At 45.5% G+C, this 15535-nt stretch overlaps 1 protein-coding gene across 1 annotated transcript in view; it reads right to left on the bottom strand.

Moving 5' to 3' along the window:
* LOC134395744 (zinc finger protein 208-like) overlaps positions 1–11055 on the bottom strand; it is a 59022-nt gene extending 47967 nt beyond the window's left edge. Inside the window, exons 1-4 of the mRNA XM_063121907.1 lie at positions 10969–11055; positions 9634–9760; positions 5593–5681; positions 2689–2815 (exon numbers count right to left, since the gene is read on the bottom strand). Of these exons, the coding sequence (XP_062977977.1) occupies positions 2689–2815; positions 5593–5607 (142 nt within the window). The 5' untranslated portion in view covers positions 5608–5681; positions 9634–9760; positions 10969–11055. The remainder of the gene's footprint in view (positions 1–2688; positions 2816–5592; positions 5682–9633; positions 9761–10968) is intronic.
* Positions 11056–15535: the final 4480 nt, after the last annotated feature.

The following is a 15535-nucleotide window of genomic DNA, read 5'->3' as shown; positions in this document are numbered from 1 at the left end:
TTTCTATACAACTGTTAAAGATACAGGAGCCCGGTCCTCCTTTTCATAGGGTCACCCTACACAGGTGCTACAGAGCACTAAAATTGACAAAATCAGTTCTGTTCTGGTGTTTTAAATGTGTTCCTGCATTTTAACTCTCTGCACTGCTGCTGGGTTATGTTTTGGTTTTATTTTGATACTGCAGTTTTAAACTTTAAAAAATTGTTTTATTTAAAGTGATACAAAAAGGGAATTAATGCAAACAATCCCCTAACAATTAATATCAAACTAACAGTTATGTGAATATGTATAATATACAAAGAAGAAAAAAATAAGAGTTGATTGTGTTTCATGGGGGTGGGGTGGGGTTGTGGGGTTTTAATTCTTGTGAAACGCCCGGAGAGCTTCAGTTATTGGGTGATATAGAAATGTAATAAGTGAATGAGTGGATGGGTGAATAAAATTAGCTTGTTTAGAAGCTAAATTTGTCCACCTTAGCACGCCGTAGCTCCATTTTGTCTTTCCAGTTTGGGGAGCAGTGGGGCCATACCGGGGGTGGGGGTGGACCCGGGGTCATCCCATGAAGCTGATTGGGGGGAGATTCAGGACAGATAAAAGGAAGGACTTCTTCACAAAGCACATAGTTAAATTACAGAATTCACTACCACAAGATGTATGGCTCTAAAAGGGAGTTGGATAAATTCCTGGAGGAGAAGGGCAATCAATGGCTAATAGCCCTGATGGTTGTGTGCTATGCCCAGGATCAGAGGCAGTAAGCTTTATATAAACCAGTTGCTGGGGAACATGGGTGGGAAGGTGCTGTTGCACCGAGTCCATCAGCTCGTTGGCCACTGTGTGAACAGAGCGCTGGACTGGATGGACCCTTGGTCTGATCCAGCATGGTTCTTCTGACATTCTTAACATGGTCCACAACCTTCTGATGTTCTTAACGTGGTCTTGCCAACCCTGCCTTAAGACCAAAAAAGTATATGCTGGATGCTTTAAAACAGGAAGACACGGGGGTGGGGGGGGGCATATTGTGGATCTGGATTCATCCATCCGTTGTCCACTGTCCACTCATCTCTCTGCAAGGGAAGAGAAAGCTCAGTTTGGAGGGATGGGCCTGCATGGACCAGCTCACCTCCTCCAAACAAGAATCCTGGTTTGATGCCCCCTCCTATGGGCCTGGCACAGAGCCATCAAGTAGGGCGCTGCATTATCTTCAAAGAGATTGTGAATCCTTGCCAGACTAGAAACATAGAATAGTAGAGTTGGAAGGAGCCTACAAGGCCATCGAGTCCAACCCCCTGCTCAATGCAGGAATCCACCCTAAAGCATCCCTCACAGATGCTTGTCCAGCTGCCTCTTGGATAAGACCATGCTGGATCAGACCAAGGGTCCATCTAGTCCAGCACTCTGTTCACACAGTGGCCAACCAGCCATCGGCCAGGGATGAACAAGCAGGACATGGTGCAACAGCACCCTCCCACCCATGTTCCCCAGCAACTGGTGCACACAGGTTTACTGCCTCGAATACTGGAGATAGCACACAACCATCAGGGCTAGTAGCCATTGAATGCCTCCAGGAATTTATCCAACCCCCTTTTAAAGCCATCCAGATTGGTGGCTTTCACTACACCTTGTGGTAGTGAGTTCCATAGTTTAACTATGTGCTGTGTGAAGAAGTCCTTCCTTTTATTTGTCCCGGATCTCCCACCAATCAGCTTCACGGGATGACCCCTTTGGGTTCTAGTATTTTGAGAGAGGGAGAAAAATGTCTCCCTGTCCACATTCTCCACACCATGCATAATTTTGTACACCTCTATCGTGTCTCCCCTTAAACCCCTTTGTGGACTGATCAAATAACAAATGGGGAGGTACTATGTAGGGTAAACAAAGAAACAGAATTAATAAATTCCCTCAAAAGAAGAATATTGCACTATCTGAGGAGAAAAATGCCATATGTTCCAACTTATTAGATAAGGGAAGACTGAAGGGGGGGAAACCGTGGGAAGAAGACAATCACGGCTAAAAAATTTGAGGGAATGGTACAGCTTTACGTCTATACAATTATTTACAGCAGTGGCTTCAAAAACAAAAATCACTGTAATGATAGCTAACGTCCGATAGGAGAATCATAGAATAGCAGAGTTGGAAGGGGCCTACAAGGCCATCGAGTCCAACCCCCTGCTCAATGCAGGAATCCACCCTAAAGCATCCCTGACAGATGGTTGTCCAGCTGCCTCTTGAAGGCCTCGAGTGTGGGAGAGCCCACAACCTCCCTAGGTAACTGATTCCATTGTCGTACTGCTCTAACAGTCAGGAAGTTTTTCCTGATGTCCAGCTGGAATCTGGCTTCCTTTAACTTGAGCCCGTTATTCCATGTCCTGCACTCTGGGAGGATCGAGAAGAGATCCTGGCCCTCCTCTGTGTGACAACCTTTCAAGGACTTGAAGAGTGCTCTCATATCTCCCCTCATTCTTCTCGTCTCAAGAAGGCACCTTAAGAAGAATACTGCCAAACAGCCAAAGCTCTCAGAGTGGTTCATGAAAATTAAAACCATGAGGTAAAGCATAAAATATAAAATATGGACCACAGTATAAAACCACAATATAGAAGTACAACCAAAATAAAACTCCAGAGGGACAGATTAGAACCAGAGGCACTGCTACTGCATTTCTATCAGTCAAGAGCAACAGGGATCCTTACCCAGAAAAGCCACGTTCCCATAATTCTCCAGCATGACTTCCCTGTACAGCTCCCTTTGGCCTGGTTCCAGCCAAGCCCACTCCTCCCTGGTGAAATGTACAGATACCTCTTCAAAGGACACTGGAACCTGGAACCAAAAGAATCATAGAATCATAGAACAGCAGAGTTGGAAGGGGCCTACAAGGCCATCGAGGCCAACCCCCTGCTCAATGCAGGAATCCACCCTAAAGCATCCCTGACAGGTGGTTGTCCAGCTGCCTCTTGAAGGCCTCTAGGGTGGGAGAGCCCACAACCTCCCTAGGTCACTGGTTCCATTGTCGCAGTGCATTTCCCATTAAGAAAAAAACCACCCCCAAACACACAGGTAGCCCTGTTTGTCTCTTAGGAACCTAGACAGGGATGCCAAAACATTATGGGTAGCATCCAGTGATGGTGGTGGTGGTGAGGAATCCCACAGATTCTGCTGCACAAATGGGACCCATCATTTAAGAACATAGGAAGAGCTTTGCTAGATTAGACCATGGGTCCGTCTAGTTCAACATGTTCACACAGTGGCCAACCAGTAGCCGACCAGGAACCCACAAGCAGGACGTGGAGTAACACCATCCTCCCACCCATGTTCCCCAGCAATGTATTTTTATGTTCATCTCTGTGAACCCCACCCCTAGAGAGCTTGGGCTATGGAACGGTATTGAAATATAATAAATGAATCCTTTTACAACTTCATTGGCGGCCAGTCCAGGTCTGGGCCCGATTCAAAGTGCTGGTATTGACATTTAAAGCCCTAAACGGTTTGGGGCCAGGTTATCTGAAGGAACGCCTCCTCCCATATGTACCTGCCCGGACCTTAAGATCATCCACAGGGGCCCTTCTCCGTGAGCCCCTGCCAAAGGAAGTGAGGCAGGTGGCGACTAGCAGCAGGGCCTCCTCTGCTGTGGCACCCCGGTTGTGGAACGAGCTCCCCAGAGAGGTCCGCCTGGCGCCTACACTGTACTCCCTTCGTCGCCAGCTGAAGACCTTTTTATTCTCTCAGTATTTTAACACTTAATTTTAACTTCAATTTAAATTTGACTGTTCTAACTCTGTATTTTAATTTTATATCAATTTTGCTGCGTGGTTTTTATCCTGGTCGTGCTTTTTATACTGTATTTTGTATTTGCGCTTTTAACCTGTTGGTTGTTTTGTTATGGTTTTAATTTTTGTGAACCGGCCAGAGAGCTTCGGCTATTGGGCGGTATAAAAATGTAATAAATAAATAAATAAATAAATAAATAAAACGAAATAGGAGAGTTGTCTTTAAGTTTGTGCAACTAAAAACGTTCCTGGGAACAAATGTGCAGAATTCCCCCGTGATTTTCGACTGGACAGCCCTGACACCTTTCAAATGTAATAATAATAATAATAATAATAACAACAATAATAATAATAATAATAATAATAATAATAATAATAATAATAATAATTTGTTACCAGTCTCTCCCGCTGGATTGAGGTGGGGTACAGCACAAATACAAACACCATAAAATACATATAATTGATTAAAACATTTAAAAGTAATACGTTATTAGGGAGCTTTGGCTATTGGGCGGTATAGAAATGCAATGAATAAATAAATAAATTATTAAAGGCAGCAGCAGCAGGTCCTCTGGGTGGAATCTACTAAAGTCAGCAAAGACTAGGCTGACAACCATAACCCAGAGGCCCTTCTCTTCTGCTGCTCCCAGACTGTGGAACAGCCTGCCGGAGGAGACTCACCAACTTAACAGTCTACTAACATAGGGTGACCATATGAAAAGGAGGACAGGGCTCCTGTACCTTTAACAGTTGCATAGATAGGGGAATTTCAGCAGGGGTCATTTGTATATATGAAGAACCTCGCAAAATTCTCTCTTCATCACAATAATTAAAGTGCAGGAGCTATACGAGAGTGGCCAGATTTAAAAGAGGGCAGGGCTCCTGCAGCTTTAACTGCTGTGATGAAGAGGGAATCTCACCAGGTTCCCCATATATGCGAATGACACCTGAGGAAATTCCCTTTTCATTACAACTGTTAAAGATACAGGAGCCCTGTCCTCCTTTTATTATAGTCACCCTAACTAACATTCAAGATGCAGGCCTATCCAGTGGAATTTTAGGATGCTTTTAGGATGCTTTTAGGATGTTTTTAACAGGGCATACTATGTTTTTAAGCAGTATTTGATGTATTTTATGTTTGGTGTTGTTCCCCACCTCAATCCAATCAGAGAGGCGGGTAAGAAATATATTATTATTATTATTATTATTATTATTATTATTATTATTACGCATCTTAAAATTTCAACAGGGTAGGCCTGCCGGAAGAGATCAGTCTTTATGGCTTTCTTGAATTCTGGAAGACTGTTAAGTTCATGGATCTCCTCCGGCAGGCCATTCCACAGTCTGGGAGCAGCAGAAGAGAAAGTTCTCTGGGTACTAGTTGTCAGCCTTGTTTTTGTTGGCTGGAGTAAATTCTTCCCAGAGGACCTGAGTGTGTGCAGCGGATTGTACGAGAGAAGGCGATCCCGCAGGTAGCCTGGACCCAACCCATGTAGGGCTTTAAAGGTGATAACCAGCACTTTATACTTCGCCAGGAAACTAATTGGCAGCCAATGAAGAGATTTTAAGACTGGTGTAATGTGGTCACTCCTAGGTGTACCGGTGACCAGCCTGGCTGCCATATTTTGAACTAGTTGCAGTTTCCGGACTAGACACAATGGTAGCCCTATGTACAGCGCATTGCAGAAGTCGAGCCTCGAAGTTACCAGCGCGGGCACAACCGTCTTTAGACGCCAAGCGAAGGAAGCAAAGTTCCTTTGAACCTCATAACGAAAACCAAAGCATTCTGGCTGCCTCTTGGGAGTCATGACCCAACAATCCCTCCATTACCTGAGCCGCCTCCATAGGTTCTGAGGTTCTTTCCACTTCACCGCAAAGAAGAGAGGATCCAGAATGAGTCCTGGACGTCTTCCTGCTGCCTGTGAGGAAGACAAGCAAAGGATAGTGGAATGCTTATGATGCTGTATACATGTTTCCTAGGGCAGTTTGCTATTATAGAATCATAGAGTTGGAAGGGGCCTACAAGGCCATCGAGTCCAACCCCCTGCTCAATGCAGGAACCCACCTCAAAGCATCCCTGACAGATGGTTCTCCAGCTGCCTCTTGAAGGCCTCTGGTGTGGGAGAGGCCACCACCTCCCTAGGTAACTGATTCCATTGTTGTACCACTCTGTCAGGAAGTTTTTCCTAATGTCCAGCTGGAATCTGGCTTCCTTTAACTAGAGGCCATTATTCCGTGTCCTGCACTCTGGGAGGATCGAGAAGAGATCCTGGCCCTCCCCTGTGTGACAACCTTTTAAGTCTTTGAAGAGTGCTATCATGTCTCCCCTCAATCTCCTCTTCTCCAGGCTAAACATGCCCAGTTCTTTCAGTCTCTCTTCCTAGGACTTTGTTTCCAGATCCCTGATCATCCTGGTTGCCCTCCTCTGAACACGCTCCAGCTTGTCTGCGTCCTTCTTGAATTGTGGAGCCCAGAACTATCTGGAAACCAGATGTCTCTCTCTCTTCGCATTTAATCTAGAAATGCTCATGGTGGTTGAACCTCGTATCTCCACCCACCCAGCAGCTTCTTCGCTATCCCTGGGAAGTTGCTACTTCATTTGTCCACATAAAGAGAGGGAAAAGCTACAGGGACAGACACCTTAGTTTCCTGTTCTACCTGAGATCTCCATTGTACATGAGTGAAAAAAATATGACATGCCCATGTATGCAGCATGAATATTTTAATATCTGCACCTACGCCACATAATTATTATGGTTATTTATTTATTATTGCTTTTATATCCCACGTTTTTTCCTCTAATGAACCCAAGGCAGTGTACATAATCCTCCTTCTCTCTATTTTATCCTCACAACAACAACCCTGCGAGGTAGGTTGGGCTGAGAGTCTTTGACAGGCCCAAAGTCCCCAGTGGGTTTCCACTGCTGGGTGAGGACTAGAACTCGGATCTCCCAACTCCCAGTCCAACCCTTTAGCCACTACACCACACTGGCTTCATTTGTATATCACCCAATACCCAAAGCTCTCTGTCTAGTTCACAACAACGCACAGATAAAATACAACATTTTCAAGAAAAGAGAGAGAGAGAATTTAAAACAATTTAAACGGCTTAAAATAATTTCAATAAAACACTAGACAGGTTCAGACAGCTGGTATCAATGCCCCATCATATGCCATTAAATGCCTGGTAGTAGAGGACAGTCTTACCCTGGCACCGAAAAAAAATACACCTGCGTTGGCACCAGGCGGGCCTCAGTGGGGAGAGCATTCCATAATCAGGGGCCACTTCTGAAAAGGCCCGCTCCCTTATTCTCTCCATTTTAGTAACATATGTATAGAATGTAGTAGTGCAGTGGTTAGGGTGACCATATGAAAAGGAGGACAGGGCTCTTGTATCTTTAACAGTTGCATAGAAAAGGGAATTTCAGCAGGTGTCATTTGTACATATGGAGAACCAGGTGAAATTTCCTCTTCATCACAACAGTGAAAGCTGCAGGAGCTATACTAGAGTGACCAGATTTAAAAGAGGGCAGGGCTCCTGCAGCTTTAACTGTTGTGATGAAGAGGAAATTTCACCTGGTTCTCCATATGTACAAATGACACCTGCTGAAATTCCCTTTTCTATACAACTGTTAAAGATACAGGAGCCCGGTCCTCCTTTTCATATGGTCAGCCTATTTATAGGTCAAAACCAGCACCTTGAATTGGGCTCGGAAACGCATAGGCAACGTATTTTCTGTGGACTTGCTGCCATAGAACTATAGATTTCGCCTCTTCATAAAAACGCTTTAATAAGATTTTAATAACAAACAAACAAATAAATAACAACAACCAGAAACTCTGGAAGTTAATTACTTTCTTCCCTTGGCCACTCAGAAAACAACAACAGGCTTCTCCCCACCCCCTAATGTGCTTTTAACAATTAAATCCCAGCGCTTCACCTGTTGAACTACTGCCTTTTGCACTAACTGTTGTCAAAGCGCTGTGTCATAGACAGTGGTTGAACAGGTGAAGCAGTGCCATCCTTGCATCTCCCTGCAAAGGCAAAGCTAGGGTGACCACGTGGAAAAAGAGGACCGGGCTCCTGTATCTTTAACAGTTGTATTGAAAAGGGAATTTCAGCAGGTTTCATTTGTATATATGGGGAACCTGGTGAAATTTATTTATTTATTTATTGCATTTCTATACCCCACAATAGCCAAAGCTCTCCGGGCGGGTTACAAAAACTTCCTCTTTATCGCACCAGTTAAAGCTGCAGGAGCCCTTCCCTCTTTTAAATCTGGTCACTCTAGTATAGCTCCTGCAGTTTTAACGGTTGTGATAAAGAGGAAATTCCACCATTATTATTATTATTATTATTATTATTATTATTATTATTTATATAGCACCATCAATGTACATGGTGCTGTACAGAGTAAAACAGTAAATAGTAAGACCCTGCCGCATAGGCTTACATTCTAATAAAATCATAATAAAACAATAAGGAGGGGAAGAGAATGCACCAAACAGGCACAGGGTAGGGTAAAACTAACAGTATAAACAGTATAACAGTATAAAGTCAGAGCAAAATCAAGTTTTAAAAGCTTTAGGAAAAAGATAGGTTTTTAGCTGAGCTTTAAAAGCTGTGATTGAACTTGTAGTTCTTAAATGTTCTGGAAGAGCGTTCCAGGCGTAAGGGGCAGCGGAAGAAAATGGACGAAGCCGAGTAAGGGAAGTAGAGACCCTTGGGCAGGTGAGAAACATGGCATCAGAGGAGCGAAGAGCACGAGCGGGGCAATAGTGTGAGATGAGAGAGGAGAGATAGGAAGGAGCTAGACAGTGAAAAGCTTTGTAGGTCAACAGGAGAAGTTTATATTGGATTCTGAAGTGAATTGGAAGCCAATGAAGAGATTTCAGAAGTGGAGTAACATGGTCAGAGCGGTGAGCCAAGAAGATGATCTTAGCAGCAGAGTGGTGAACAGAAACCAACGGATTGATGTGAGAAGAAGGAAGGCCAGTGAGAAGAAGGTTGCAGTAGTCCAACCGAGAAATAACCAATGCATGAACAAGAGTCTTGGCAGAAGAGACAGACAAAAATGATCAAATCCTGGCAATATTATACAGGAAAAAACGACAGGATTTAGCTACTGTCTCAATATGAGGAATAAAGGAGAGCGAGGAATCAAATATAAAGCCAAGACTACGAGCTTCATTGACTGGAGTAAGTGTAACATCATTGACAGTAAGAGAGAATGGGAGATGAGGAGAAGGTTTAGGAGGAAAAACAAGCAATTCAGTCTTTGCCATATTAAGTTTCAAACGACGATGAAGCAACCAAGCTGAGATATCTGAAAGACATGCCGAGATACGATCGTGAACATCAGGAGAAAGATCCGGAGATGAAAGATATAATTGTGTATCATCGGCATACAGATGATATTGGAGGCCATGGGATTGAATAAGATTACCCAAGGGCAACATGTATAAAGAAAACAACAACGGGCCAAGCACTGAGCCTTGCGGAACCCCTACTGAAAGGGGAAAGGCATACAAATGACGTGAATGCTAAAAAGAGAAATCAACTCTGGTGCTTGAAAAATGTGTTAAAAACTATTTTATTCTTTAAATTCTCTCTCACTCCCCTCTGGGATTCGATCATGGAGGAAGGGCCTCCCTCTCTAACTGTGGTGATGAAGAGGGAGCTTCACCAGGTGCTGCATGCCTACAACTGACACCTGCTGAAATCCCCTTTTCTATGCAACTGTTAAAGACACAGGAGCCCTGCCCTCTTTTTCATAGGGTCACCCTAGGCAAAGCAGCACCCGTTAGATGTCTGCCTGCATATGGCAAAGGATTAATAGGTCTTCCCTTCCGCCCCCTTTGCTGACTCACCGAACGCTGCTCCGTCAGCCAGATGTCAACGCAGGAACTCGCGAGCCGCTGATTGGTCGCTTCGCAGCACGTGGGCGCCCAAGCGTGAGTGGCACCTCTATCCCCCGCCTTTACCCGTCTTCCATTGCTCCAACCCCAGAGATAAGAAATGTGTTAGAGTGACACGCCATTGCAGTCCTAATGTTCCGCTCGCAAATGGAGCTGGTTTTTTAAAAAAATTATTATTATTATTTGTGAACTGTCCAGAGAGCTCCGGCTATTGGGCGGTATAGAAATATAATAAATAAATAAATAAGATAAATAATATAGCACCATCAGTGTACATGGTGCTGTACAGAGTAAAACAATATGTGCATGCGCGTCGTATCTTCCCCGCAACTCCCTTTTTGCTCCTGGCTGCTACCGCGCAGGCAAATGGAGCCACTTGCCCAGAAATCAACCGGCCAGACTGGGAATCCGGGATTCTTTCCCAGCCGATCGGGACATTTCAGGATCCCACGGAAATCGGGACATTCCCGGTTTTTCGGGAGTTAGGGTGACCCTATGAAAAGGAGGACAGGGCTCCTGCATCTTTAACAGTTGGATAGAAAAGGGAATTTCAGCAGGTGTCCTTTGTATGCATGCAGCACCTGGTGAAATCCCCTTTTCATCATAACAGTTAAAGCTGCAGCAGCCCTGCCTCCTTTTGTATCTGGTCACTCTAGTCTAATCCTGCAGCTGTAACTGTTATTATTATTATTATTATTATTATTATTATTATTATTATTTATGAAGAGGGAATTTCAGCAGGTGCTGCATGCATACAAGTAACACCTGATGAAATTGCCTTTTCTACACAACTGCAAAAGATACGGGAGCCCTGTCCTCCTTTCCATATGGTCACCCTACTTATGGCAACCCACTCCATGCCAAATATCAAATCCTTGGTCCCCTGTCATCATTGACCCCCACACTCCATCACTCCAGTGACATGCCTTTACAGGCTATCAAGGGCTACTAGCCCTGACGGTTGTGTGCTATCTCCAGTATTGGAGGCAGTAAGCCTGTATGCACCAGTTGCTGGGGAACATGGGTGGGAGGGTGCTGTTGCACCATGACCTGCTTGTTCATCCCTGGCCGATGTGTGAACAGAGTGTTGGACTAGATCAGCCTTCCTCAACCTGGAGCGCTCCAGATGTGTTGGACTGCACCTCCCAGAATGCCCCAGCCTGGCTGGGGCATTCTGGGAGTTGTAGTCCAACACATCTGGAGTGCCCCAGGTTGAGGAAGGCTGGACTAGACGGACCCTTGGTCTCATCCAGCATCAGGGCACTTCTTATTTTCTTATGCTCTTACCTCTTTGCCCTTCCTCCTCCTCCTCCTGCAATTCCTGCATTGAGCAGGGGGTTGGACTCGATGGCCTTGCAGACCCCTTCCAACTCTGCTATTCTATGATTCTATGATCCTCCTCCTCTCCAAGGTCTATTTCCTCCTCCTCCCCACTATTTCAAAACTTCCTGCCTCTCTAGGAAGCAGAGCTGGGTTCATTTAACCATAGGACAGCCAAATGGCAGAAGATGCTCCTCCCTGCCTGCAAGTCTAATTGCAACTTAACCACATAAGAACATCAGAAGAGCGCTGCTGGATCAGACCGAGGGTCCATCTCGTCCAGCACTCTGTTCACACAGGGGCCAACCAGCTGTCGACCAAGGACCATTATTCCGTGTCCTCCCAGAGTGCAGGACACGGAATAACGGGCTGAAGTTAAAGGAAGGCAGATTCCAGCTGGACATCAGGAAAAACGTCCTGACTGTTAGAGCAGTACGACAATGGAACCAGTGACCTAGGGAGGTTGTGGGCTCTCCCACACTAGAGGCAGCTGGACAAGCATCTGTCAGGGATGCTTTAGGGTGGATTCCTGCGTTGAGCAGGGGGTTGGACTCGATGGTCTTGTAGGCCCCTTCCAAGTCTGCTATTCTATGATTCTATGATTCTATGACCAACAAAGCAGGACGCAGTGCAACAGCACCCTCCCACCCATGTTCCCCAGCAACTGGTGCACGCAGGCCTTAATGCCTCCGATACTGGAGGCAGCACATAACCATCAGGGCTAGTACCCCTTGATAGCCTTCTCCTCCAGGAATTTATCCACCCCCTTTTAAAGCCATCCAAATGGATGGCCATCATCACATCTTGTGGTAGTGAGTTCCATAATTTAACTCTGCGCTGTGTGAAGAAGTCCTTCCTTTTATCGGCCCTGAACCTCCCACCAATCAGCTTCGTGGGATGACCCCAGGTTTTACTATTTTGAGAAGGGGAGAAAAATGTCTCCCTATCCAAATTCTCCGCACCATGCATAATGTTGTGCACCTCTATCGTGTCTCCCCTCAGCCTCCTTTTTTCCAAGCTTAACAATCAGTTGATGTCACCTTCCCTCCTAGGGGAGATGCTCCAGCCCCTTCATCATTTTAGTTGCCCTTTTCTGCACTTTTTCCAGCTCTATAATATCCTCTTTTAGGTGTGGTGACCAGAACTGAACACAGTATTCTGTGGTTGCACCATAGATTTGCATTAAGGCAGTATGATACTGGCCGTTGTATTCTCAATTCCTTTTCTTATAATGCGTAACATGGAGTTTGCCTTCTTTACAGCAGCCACACACTGGACTAACATTTCCATCGAGCTGTCCACCACAACCCCAAGATCTCTTTCTTGTTTGGTCACCACCAGCTCAGATCCCATCAGGTTATACTTGAAGTTGGTTTTTTTTGCCCCAACGTGCGTCACCTAACACACATCCTTCACTTGTCTCCCTCACAGGTGGCAGGAAGACATCCAGGACTCATTCTGGATCTTCTCCTCTCTGCAGTGAAGTGGAAAGAACCTCAGAACCTATGGAGTCAGCTAAGGTAATGGAGGGATTGTTGGGTCATGAGGCAGCCAGAACGCTTCCGTTTTCGTTGTGAGGCTCAAAGGAACTTTGCTTCCTTTGCTTGGCGTCTACAGCTGAAAGGTGTCAGGGCTGTCCAGTCGAAAATCACGGGTGAACTGTACACAGAACTGTACACAATATTCTAAGTGTGGTGGCACTTAGAACCACGGTTTAGCCCTCCTTGTGTACATTCTCTCTGCTCCTACCTGGACAAAACAGTCTCACCTGCACCTTCTCCTCTGCCTGGCTCAAGAGGTAGCATTCTGCCAAGGCTACTGCCTGGGAACTGGTCTCTGCTCTGCATTCTCTGACCCAGCTCTCAATTTTGGGGGGGAAGGACAGCCAGGAACTGCTCTAGGATCACAAACATAGAATCATAGAAAAGTAGAGTTGGAAGAGGCCTATAAGGCCATCTAGTCCAACCCCCTGCTCAATGCAGGAATCCATCCCGGGGTCTGTGAGCTTCCTGGCAGCGAAACTTGGTCATGCGAGCAGAGAAGGCCCTCCTCCTGGTAGCCACCTGCCTCAGTTCCTTTGGCAGGGGCTCGCGGAGAAGGACCCCTGAAGATGACCTTGAATGGTGTGAGGGCCTTCTTCTGCTCTCTCCCGGCAGGCCTTTCCAGTAGAATTTTAGGATACTTTTAGGATGCTTTTAGGATGTTTTTAACAGTATATGCTATGTTTTAAATCAGTATTTTATGTATTTTATGATTGCTGTTGTTCCCCGCCTGTATCCAATCGGAAAGGTGGGTAAGAAATAAATTACTACCCTATTTCTTCAATTCTAAGACGCACTTTTCCCCCCATATAAACATCTCTAAAAACGGGGTGCGTCTTAGAATCACGGGTGTGTCTTAGGTTTTTTTTTTCTGTTGGTGGTACTGAAATTAGTGTGCGTCCTGCAATCGATGGCGTCTTACAATCAAAGAAATACGGGTATTATTATTATTATTATTATTATTATTATTATTATTATTATTATTATTTCTGGGCCTTGAACATCCATTTTCCCTGTGCCCAACACAGCTCCCGGCAGGGCTGAAGGGTCCCCTTGTTCTCATGACACTTTCATTCCTAGGGCCAGAATTGCGCAAAGAGGCCCTTGCTTCGTCTCACATGACCAGTGAGTTCTTTCCTGGCTGTGTTACATGTTTACGAGTTCCTCCTGAGAGTAAGAAAATAGGCTGCAAGTATTAGACATATATCAAAACGTTGAGATGTTGGGCCTTTTCGGACAACACGCTAAGCTATGGTTAGACTGCTAATCCTCTTGCAGCAAATGATTAGTGAGTGTGTTGACAACATGGTTATGTAGCCACCGTGGTTAGTAATGGTTTGAATGACATGTTAAGTTATGGTTCACATGACATGCTAAGCCATAATGTCTAGCTCAAAGCGCTTAACCACCGTGGCTTCGCATGTCATCTGTCTATGTATGCTCTCTCTGAAACCTCCACCTGCTTTTTTCTTTAGAAAAAAAAATCCATTGGGAAGAAGAATCCTGCATCACTCTGAAACTTGCATACTGTTTCACGAAGACAACCTGAATGCAATAAACCAGGCTTTCCTGACTGGGAATGACACACCCAACACACCCGTGGGTGTCAACTTGGGGAAAGCTAAATGAAGCCTTCCGGCAGCCTGGCCCAACATGGTACTTTCCTTCAGATGTGTCCACAGGTCCCATCAACCCTAGTCAGCATGCAGGTCGGGGATGATGGGAGTTGTGCTCCAACACCTCTGGAGGACACTTTGCTTTAGGGTGGATTCCTGCATTGAGCAGGGGGTTGGACTCGATGGCCTTGTAGGCCCCTTCCAACTCTGCTATTCTATGATTCTATGACACTAGATTGTGGAGAAAGTGACCTTACAGAGCCTCTCCCTGTTCAAGGATCAATTTAGAAGGAGAAACCTAGGGTGACCATCTGGAAAGGAGGACAGGTCTTCTTTATCTTTCACAGTTGCATAGAAAGGGGAATTTCAGCAGGTGTCATTTGTATGCAGGCAGCCCCTGGTGAAATTCCCTCTTCATCACAACAGTGAAAGCGGCAGGAGCCCTGCCCAGAGGGACCAGATATAAAAAAGGGCAGGGTTCCTGCCGCTTTCACTGTTGTGATGAAGAGGGACTTTAGGGTGACCCTATGAAAAGGAGGACAGGGCTCTTGTATCTTTAACAGTTTCACAGAAAAGGGAATTTCAGCAGGTGTCATTTGTATATATGGGGAACCTGGTGAAATTTCCTCTTCATCACAACAGTTAAAGCTGCAGGAGCTATACTAGAGTGACCAGATTTAAAAGAGGGCAGGGCTCCTGCAGCTTTAACTGTTGTGATGAAGAGGGAATTTCACCAGGTTCCCCATATATACAAATGACACCTGCTGAAATTCCCTTTTCAATACAACTGTTAAAGATACAGGAGCCCTGTCGTCCTTTTCATATGGTCACCCTACTTTCACCAGCCTACATGGGAGGGTGTTGCTGTTCTATTCTTTTAACTATGTACAGCACCATGTACATTGATGGTGCTACTGTATATAAATAAATAAAATAAATAAAAATAGTAATAATAATAAAGGTGCTGCATGCGTACAAAGGACACCTGCGGAAATCCCCTTTTCTGTGCAACTGTTCAAGATACAGGAGCCCTGTCCTCTTTTTCCAGATGGAAAAACACCTAAAGGGAGACTTGTTTTTCTCATTTCTTGCCTGGTGCAGGAGAAAAGGTTGCAGGGAGAGAAGAGACTGCAAGGAGAGAAAAGCTGGGCTGGATCCAGAGGAGATCCCCGCGCAGCCTTGCCAGGATCACCCCTGGAGCAGGGATCCTCCTTCTCCACTTTTTGCTTCCGCAGGGCAGGGAGAAAGTGGGACGTCCCCGGCTTGCTTCCCGAAGAAAAATTGGCGGAGAGTCCATCTCAGGGTTAAAGCGAGGGAGTCGAGAGGGCTGGAGAGGCCCTGAAACGCCTACTTCCTGCTCCTCTCCCCACCCCACTC

The sequence above is a fragment of the Elgaria multicarinata genome, chromosome 3 (genome assembly GCF_023053635.1).
Source record: "Elgaria multicarinata webbii isolate HBS135686 ecotype San Diego chromosome 3, rElgMul1.1.pri, whole genome shotgun sequence".
In the NCBI taxonomy this organism is placed as follows: domain Eukaryota; kingdom Metazoa; phylum Chordata; class Lepidosauria; order Squamata; family Anguidae; genus Elgaria; species Elgaria multicarinata.
This window is presented reverse-complemented; position numbering and strand designations above follow the sequence as displayed.